The sequence below is a fragment of the Mus pahari genome, chromosome 4 (genome assembly GCF_900095145.1).
Source record: "Mus pahari chromosome 4, PAHARI_EIJ_v1.1, whole genome shotgun sequence".
Classification (NCBI taxonomy): Eukaryota; Metazoa; Chordata; class Mammalia; order Rodentia; family Muridae; genus Mus; species Mus pahari.
Genome location: NC_034593.1, coordinates 89902302 through 89911411, shown reverse-complemented (window position 1 = coordinate 89911411; position 9110 = coordinate 89902302). Strand labels below are relative to the sequence as shown.

Below are 9110 nucleotides of genomic sequence, written 5' to 3'. Positions count from 1 at the left end.
TTCTGGACTAATATCCGCTTATCAGTGAGTGCATATCTAGTGACTTCTTTTGTGGGTTACCTCACTAAGGATGATATCCTCCAGATACATCCATTTGCCCAAGAATTTCATAAATTCATTGTTTTTAATAGCTGAGTAGTACTCCAAATAGCTGAGTAGATCTCTTAAGATTCCTCAACTCTGGTCTTCTCACAACCTTATGTTTACACCAGGGCAGAATTACCTCTGTTGCTCAAGCTTTTCTTTCCAGCTCTTTCCTTGTGATGTATTCCTGTGTGAAAGAAGAAAAACACAGTGACGAGTCACTGCTCTCAAACACCATATACTGGGAGATGGCCGCGATAATTCCCACACCCCTCCATTTCTTATGTGTGCCAGCACTAACTAGAACAGACGTCCATCGTAGCTTACCTCCACTTCTTTTCTAGGAATTCTTTAGTGTAGTTGTCTGGCGAACATTTTGGAGCTGAAGCCATAGAAGCCATAGATTGCTTGAATAAATCTGTTAGGTGGGCTGCAACTTTAAATGCAACACATTAGTGTTAGTATTGACTTCTTTTATTTTTATTTTTAATTTAATTTTATTTTTAGTATTGACTTCTTTAAAACATTTCTTCCTTACATAATTACTCACCTGCAAGCTCTTCAAGAGCCCACATTTAATTTACCAGTTGATTTGGAGGATTTTTGCACCCAAGCTATAGCGTGCAGTAATCAGATATAAGTAATAATTACTTAACATAAGTAATCCCACTTTCTGTGGGATGTATATTAGTGAACGCCATGTTTATGACCCAAATTATGACCCATAGGGCATCACAATGTGTTTGCCCTATGGCGCTAAGGAAGCTGGGTGTCAGGGAACTGATTTCCCTCATATTAAAACAGGTTACCCAACAAACTGAAGTTATTTCTCCAAACACATACCTGCTACCAAGTTCTAAAGATCTGAATATCATATATTAAAAAAAAATTTTGGGTGATGTTTGTCTAAAGAACGTGGTATCGGTGAGATGTCACTTCAGAGAAAGAGGAGGACACCTGCTCAAGACAATAAACTTAGAAAACACTGATTTAAACAAGGGTAAGTAACTTTTCTTCTTGGGGGGCTTTTCTGTACCCTTTAATTTACATGTGTTATACATGTGTAAGAAGTAAAACAGTATAAAATATTACTCAAGTTTGTTTTATTGCAAAACTCATGCTTTTGAGGAACAATCTTAAAAACACGTTAGGAAATGCAGTGGGAGACACTGAATTCATAATCCCCATTGGTGAGCATCAGGACCAGTTTTCAGTGTACTGTTTCCCTCCTACACCAACCTGAGAAACATAGTTTGTTTAACCATTAATATTGAATAAGCTGTAGGTTTGTCTTCATCACACATGCCTGTTTTCTTGGCCCAAAAGTTACAAGCTCAAATGACCCAGGGTAAGTTTGTAAGGTCAAATATAGGGTAAATAAAATTTACATTTTAGTTAAATGCATTTTCTAAAGGATAAGTATATAACATGCTATATTTGGGATATCCTATTAATACAGATTGTTATTTACCCAAGATATAGTTTTAACAAGGCCTGTTGTATTTATGTTCACTGGCAGCTCTATTGCTGGGGCCACCTCGTAAAATAGTGGTAACAAAGTATATAGACAGAAGGGTGAGTACTAGAGATTGTGATGGCCTCTTCCATAATGGCCATCTGAAGGGGTAGCTGTGCATCACCTTTGGTCATGTGTCACATTGTTATACTATGAAATCTTAATAAGGGAAAAATCTAGACAAACAACAGCAACAGTCACAACAAAGCAATACTGTGAAACATGCACCAAATATGTCTGAGGGTTCAGTGAATCCCACGACAGGCAACTTAGGGCCTCCGCCACATAGCTGAACACAGAACCCCAGCAAAACTCCTTGTGCTGTTGCTCTGATATGATCACACTTGTTCGGGATAGGGGGGAGCCCCTTTGAGAATAGCTGTTTGTGTTATAATGTATAGTGTAGTGTAGGAGAGTGCAAGGTGTGGGCAATGTCTGTGCATTTGCTTGGATGCCATGTGCATGCACACAGGGGTATTGGTCTCTGGCTCTTTGCTATCGCCAAACTATTTTCTATAGAGTTGAAATCAAGAAGAAGGTAAAATATCAGTATTTTTATTCAACAAAGGAAAGTTCAAGATGAATTAAGTGAAGAATCAGTTTGTTCAGGGCAGAAAGAAAATATAAACCATTGCAAACCAGCATGGCCCAGTATGGGAGCAGAGGTGATTCTGAGAGAATTTGCTGTGGTATGCAGAATGACAAACAGGTATAGTTAAGAAGTCCTCTGAAACCTTAGATAGAACACAGAAAATTAGTAAATTCCAGTTACCTTCAGTCATATGACTTTTTGTAGTTTCCTCCATTTTCGGGAAAGACTGAAATGAAGAATTACTTGAGGTTAATTGTATTACAAGTGGAAACATTTTGTTTAGAAATATTCTCTGTGTGCTCAATTTGACTCATTATGGAAAAGACATAAAGTGAATTTGTGTTTTAAATACCAATATACAATTTATTTGAATATTTTGTTGTTCCTTTAAGTAATGAATTTCTAAGAATAGAAATCATTTAACATTACAGAAATTACCTTTTCTTTCTTTCGCATTCATTAAGTTACTCAGTATTTCAAGGAACATTAATTTCTTAATAATAATACATATTCAAAGTAAAAATATCTGCAGTTATTTCTATCTATCTGTCTATCTACCTATCTTTTATTTGGGGATCTTCAGAATTTTCAGTGAACAGAGGAAGAACCAAAGGAAGATATATTTGGAAACTTCAATAAACCCATAATACGATTACCACAAAAATAAGCCATGATGTGGATGAAGCAAATGCTTCAAAGCCCTGGCAGGAATCTCGTGTGGCTTTCTTTCCACATATACATTCTGACAGTAGCAAGAGCACTGCTCTGTGGGACACCCTCTCACCATAACCAGCTTGAGGAGATCTGCAGCATTGCCCCTCTCCTCCTCTGTTCTGGAATCCTTGACTGTCATCTCCTGTAGCTCATCTTCTTTCTTCAGGATGTGGTTTATATAGTCCTAGATCAGGAGAATCAATCAAACAGATAAGAATCAAGAACCAGGCAGAGAGATACACTGGCACAATCAGTGTCAACTGGGAACATTACAGGACTAATGAGATAATTCACACCTCTCGACAAAGTTAACTGGTCAAGCACTGGGAAGTTTTTTTCTCAGTAGATTAGTAATAACAATTAACATAGTGCTGATCTTCTCACAACCAAAGCTTTAAAGGCACAGGGAAGAACTGTACAGGGACTTCGGAGGGCCCTGCCTCTACCATGGTGCTTCAGCATTCTTTTACTAAAATGATTCCCAGGTCTCTCAGTGTCATCTGTATGGTTCTGTCTATGTCACTTAGTCCTTGCCTTTGCTTCTAGATGAAATGTATTACTTCTGCATATTTTATCAATTGTCAGGAGACATCTAGGAAAGGCTAAAAGCATGCAGGCGCGTCTTCTGGAGATGCCCCCTGTGTTACATGGCTGCAAATGGTAAACTCCGAATTGCAGGGCCTTCAGAAATCAGATCGATTCTTATTGCTGGTTATGCCTTTCCTGTCATTATTACATATTCTAAAGATTCCTGGGTATTAGCCCACCCTACTGGGCAGATTTTCTGCAGATCATCAAAGAGGTACTCTCTTGTAATAATGCTATGTAGACAAATGGATGATTTCATAATTCCTAATAATGATTTTATAGAATTCCTAAATTTATACAAGTAATTTTGAGCCCTCTATAGTATGAAAGTGCAATTATGGCTTTTCATGTATCACAGGCTAATTGCACCAGGATAAGAAAGGAGGCTTGGAAAAAAAATATTCCTTCTAGGTTAGCTGTGAAACCATTATCCGATAACTAAATGTAATAAACTAGGAGTGGGCAATTTATTATAAATGCAAGGACAGAAAACATCGACTGGATTTGTGGTACATACTCACTAATAAATGGATATTAGCCAAAAAAAAAAGTACAGAATACCCAAGATACAGTCTACAGAACTCAAAAAGGTCAACAAGCTGAAGGACCCAAATGAGGACACCTCAGTTTCAATTGGGAGGAAGAAGAAAGCAACTACAAGAGGGGAGGGAAGGAGGGACCGGAGAGGGGAAGAGGATGGGGGTGGAGGGTGGGAAGAGGGGAGCATGATCTGGTATTGGGTGAGGGGAAAGGACTGAAGCCCTGAGGGCCAGCAGAAAGAACGGAAACAGGCAACCTTGGGAGGTAGGAGGTTGAGGGTCAGAGCATCTCTAGAATGTACCAAAGACCTAGGGGGTAAGAGACTCTCAGGACTCAAAGGGAGGGTCCCTAGATAAAATGCTCCATAGTGGGGAGAGGGAACTTGTATGCAGGGCTGCAGGCTTAGGGGAAGAGGGGGGAGGGAGAGAGCCCAAGTCTGGCAAGAGTTCCTGTGCTCTGGTCAGGAGGATGCAGGAGGACTGCCAGATGCTTTACATGTGGCCCCAGGTGGGCATCTGGCTGTGTGAAGCCACTGACCCCACACTGCAGGGGTGAGGGGTGAGCAAGGGGCAGCCCCAGGTACCAGGTTCTAAGTCTCTGGCATCCCAGGCTGGATACTGAGGAAGAGGAGGAGGAGGAGGAGGAGGAGGAGGAGGAGGAGGAGCTGAGAACAGAATAGGGGTCCCAGGGTGACACTCAGCCCAGAGGGGAAAGGAAGAAAGGTCAGGGGGAGAGGGGGCGCTGGGTAGTTCCCATGCAGTGTCTTTAGTTTGGGCCTTGATGAACAGAGACGGTCTATGGCTTTAGAGCTTTATTGCAGAAAGGCAGGGGGAAAGAGAGAAGGTAGAAAGAGACAGAGACTGGCCATGGCCAAGCATAGAGAAGGGGGAAAGAGAGAGAGAAAGAGAGAAAGAGAATAAAAAAGTGAAAGCTTGTGGAACTGAGACAAGGTAGTTGGGCTCAGCCAGATGTGTGTGTGTGTGTGTGTGTGTGTGTGTGTGTGTGTGTGTGTGTATGTATATTGCCAGTGTAAAAGAGTTTAATTATTTTTCCTTTCTTTTTTCCTCTGGTTCACAAAAAGTTAATGAGTTTCCAGCCTCTTGCCTAGAAGTCATTGAGCAAGAGAGAAAGGAAATCAGCACTTATTAGCACAAAATAGTAAGAGAGTTATAGAGAAAGAAGCCAGTACTTATTAAAGCACAAACTGTAAGATTATAAGGCCAGGGGTCTTCAGTCTTTAGCCTTTATCCCAAATCTGTATTCTGCCTCAGCTTGTTCCCAACAGGAGCAGGCTTCCAGCAGATCAATTATCTATCAATATTGATCCTCTTCTCAATGCCAGGTTCTGGGCATATAACCATAAAAAGCATATAATGTTCATGCTGAGGGAATTAAATTTAGAAAGATGCTATAGATAAGATCACATAATGGGATATATATATATATTTTTTTTTTCTTAGATCATTTTCAAAGCGGCATCTATTTTCATCCATGAACAAGTATCATTCAATATTTATTTCTAAATTTTCTCCAGAGAGCACTAACTTTCCATACAGTAAGAAAGAAATACTATATAGAAGATATACATAGAAATTCTTTTTAAAACTATAGCAGCACATTTTGGGCTACCTACAACTTAATACAGGAACCATTAAGTAGCTTCTACATTTTAACCTTCTATTTTAGGTGACTAACATTCAAGTGTTATTCTAAATATTGGTAAATAGATGGTTTCAGGCTCTTCAGGAAATGATTTGCTATGTTCCCGATTCTTTGGGGGTATAGGAATCATGCCACCTAGATTCCGTTACCTTGAGGGATATCTGTAGCTTTAGTTTCACCTCATTCTTTATGACTTCATGCTGGATGAACTGACGCATCTGTAGCACTTTGGGTCCTTCGAGAATAGGAGCTGGGATGTTTGTAAGTTGCTTAGATCCAATAGAGAGGCCTTTCCAAATCTGAGTGCCAAATGGTGGTCCTGGAGTTTTTTTCTATCAACAAAACAAAGTGAAAGATTCACCAAAGAAGTCAGAACAATGCAGCAATGATTTTTTTTTAATGAGTACTTATGTGGATACTAGATCAGGGGTCCTTATGGGGTTCCTAAGCCAGTGGAGACCTGACTTTGAGGTATCCAAACAGACAAGGCTTGGTCACCCACCTGTAAATTCAAATGGCAAAAGTAATAGTAAAATAGGAAAGAGATTCATCACTCAATTGAGACTGCCCTGGAAAGCGTGGACACTAGCATCACATGCTCCATTTTCAAGGAGCTGACAAGAGCTTGGGAGGACCAAAAGAAGGAGAGTGATGGATGTGTATGCATCCTCAGGCAGTCTTGATCCAAGTATGGTCTGGGTGATCAATATCTCAGGATCGGAGCTTTCTTGACAGAAGATTGCTGCTATTAGAGTTGGGCTTCAGGGGGAGGGGGTTGGGGCCACAGAATGTAGTTTCCACTCTTGGTAAGATGTTCATGCTCTGAGTTATTCCTGGAATCCAAGATGACTGTAGGAGACAATGGCTAAGAACAAAGGATAAATCAGAAATTTGGGAGTTCCTTCTTTTGGGTTTAGGGAAGTGCTGGGGGACTTCTAGAGGTGCTGTTCCTGGGATGAAATAATCAAGCCATCTGGTATGGTGGCACACACTTTAAATGCCATTATCCTAGAGACAGAAGCAGATAGATCACTTTGAGTTCAATGCCAGCTAGGCCTAAATAGTCAGAACTTATTTCTGAAAGAACTAAACATCAAGCAAGTGAACAAAGAAAACTTCACTCCAACCAAAACAACTTGGGGAAGAAAAAGTTGATTGGGTTTATACATTCAGATCACAGTTTATTATTGAGTGAAGTCAGGCAGGAATGCAATACAGGGATCTAAGGAACAGTACCTGCAGGTTCACCCTCTGGCTCACTCATTCACTGGCTTATACCATTACCTTATCAGATATTCTAGGACCATCTGCCTAGGGTTGGTGCCACCCACAGGGGGCTGAGACTACCTGTATCTATTAATAATCCAGGCATTCCCCCAGACATGCCAAAAGGCTAACTGGATCTAGGTTGCTCTACAATCTATCTTCTCACATGACTCCAGACTATGTCCACTTGATAATTAAAGCTACTGAGGACAAGGCAAAGTCTGGTGACTAACAATCTGCTTAATACGTTGTCTCTGCAAATCTCAAATATATATATTTTTAAAATTACACATTTTCTTTATTTACATTTCAAATGTTATCCCCTTTCCTAGTTTCCCCCCTGAAAATCCCCTATCCTCTCCCCCCTCACCCTGCTTCCAACCCACCCACTCCTGCTTCCTGGCCCAGGAATTCCCATATATCCCGGCATAGAATCTTCACAGGACCAAAGGCCTCTCCTTCCATTGATGACTGACTAGGCCATCCTCAGCTACATATGCAGCTAGAGCCATGAGTATCTCCGTGTGTTTTCTTTGATTGGTGGTTTAGTCCAAGGGAGCTCTGGTGGTACTGGTTAGTTCATATTGTTGTTCCTCCTATGGGACTTCAGAATCCTTCAGCTCCCTGGGTACTTTCTCTAGCTCCTTCATTGGGGACCCTGTGTTCCATCTGGTGAATGACTGTGAGCATCCACTTCTGTATTAGTCAGGCACTGGCAGAGCCTCTCAGGAGATAGCTATATCAGTCTTCTGTCAGCAAAATCTTGTTGGTATCTGCAGTAGTGTCTGGATTTGGTGGTTGTTTATGGGATGGATACCCAGGTGGGGCAGTCTCTGTATGGCTATGCCTCCAGTCTCTGCTCTAAACTTTGTCTCTGTAACTCCTTCCATTGGTATTTTGTTCCCCATTCTAAGAAGGATCGAAGTATCTACACTTTGGTCTTCCTTCTTGAGTTTCATGTATTTTGCAAATTATATCTTGGGTATTCTAAGTAATAATGCTATCAGATGGTGTCCTGTTGGGCATGCTTTCAGGAGCGCTGTGTGATTCTGCACTTGGTAATTCAGCAACAGTCTGATTCATGTTACATGATTAATGCTTTGTTTAGCATGCTCAGATCACGAAGACATTTGAATTAGCAGTTTTTAACTTCCTGGTTCTGTGTGAATTTATATAGGAAGATTCTGAGAGTAAAATCATTCCATGGGTCTCGGCCAATTTTGAGCTCACTGTAGCTGAAACTCACCTTCAAAACCCTCTAGAGGTTTCTTGGGAAGAAATGTCCACCTAGAAGTGTGCTCACGCCTGTTATCCTAGGGGCTGACCTTCAGGACTAGTGCACTTTGCTGCCTTGATGCTTTGTCTTAAAAAGCGTGGCCAGTGACAACCTCCTAGTGGCTTTCAGTTTGGAGTATCAGAGTTTCAGATGAAGAAAATAATTTTCATTAATCCTGAGTGGGTATATTTATCTTATCACCTTGTAGTATCTTCAGCTTCTTGACATTTTCAACATTCAGAGAAGACTATTGTAGTGCAGTGTTTCAAGATTCAGGACAAGAAATCATGATCACTTTAGATAATCAATTTGATTAGAGTCACCAAATTAAATGGAAGAAGGTTTTGTTATCTTACTGCTGTCTCTGCTCTTGCTATAGCAGAATTTACAGTAGGCTACTGAAAACAGAAATTCAAAGACATTACCCCCCATTCTTAGTGATGTGATCTACTATCACATTTTTGGCATCTTCACAGACTTCATAACTGAATACCATATGATGTGCTGGACATGCTGCATGTGGTGGTTATGGAACAAAATGGCAGTCTTACAAGACACAGCATTTAGTGATGCTTCAGCGAAAATCTTACTTCAGTCTTTTAAAGTTCTACGGTGGAGTTTTGCTAGTCTGGCATGATAATATCTACAGTATTTACTTGCTAATACTGCAGTAGCAAAATTCTTCGTCCTCTCTCTCTCTCTCTCTCTCTCTCTCTCTCTCTCTCTCTCTCTCTCTCTCTCTTTCCTCTCTCTCTCTCTGTCTCTCTCTCTCCTCTCGGAGAGCATTCAACTACTTACCCATGTCCTACCCATGTCCTTACCCATGTTTTTAAGGAAGAGTGGTGTGCCTATATCACAAGATTCTTACAAGG

The 9110-nt window shown here is 40.7% G+C and overlaps 1 protein-coding gene across 1 annotated transcript in view; it reads right to left on the bottom strand.

Moving 5' to 3' along the window:
• Spag17 (sperm associated antigen 17) overlaps positions 1–9110 on the bottom strand; it is a 237961-nt gene that overhangs the window by 42069 nt on the left and 186782 nt on the right. Inside the window, exons 36-40 of the mRNA XM_021195509.1 lie at positions 5846–6028; positions 2977–3090; positions 2373–2418; positions 412–520; positions 224–271 (exon numbers count right to left, since the gene is read on the bottom strand). Coding sequence (XP_021051168.1) covers positions 224–271; positions 412–520; positions 2373–2418; positions 2977–3090; positions 5846–6028 — 500 coding nt within the window. The remainder of the gene's footprint in view (positions 1–223; positions 272–411; positions 521–2372; positions 2419–2976; positions 3091–5845; positions 6029–9110) is intronic.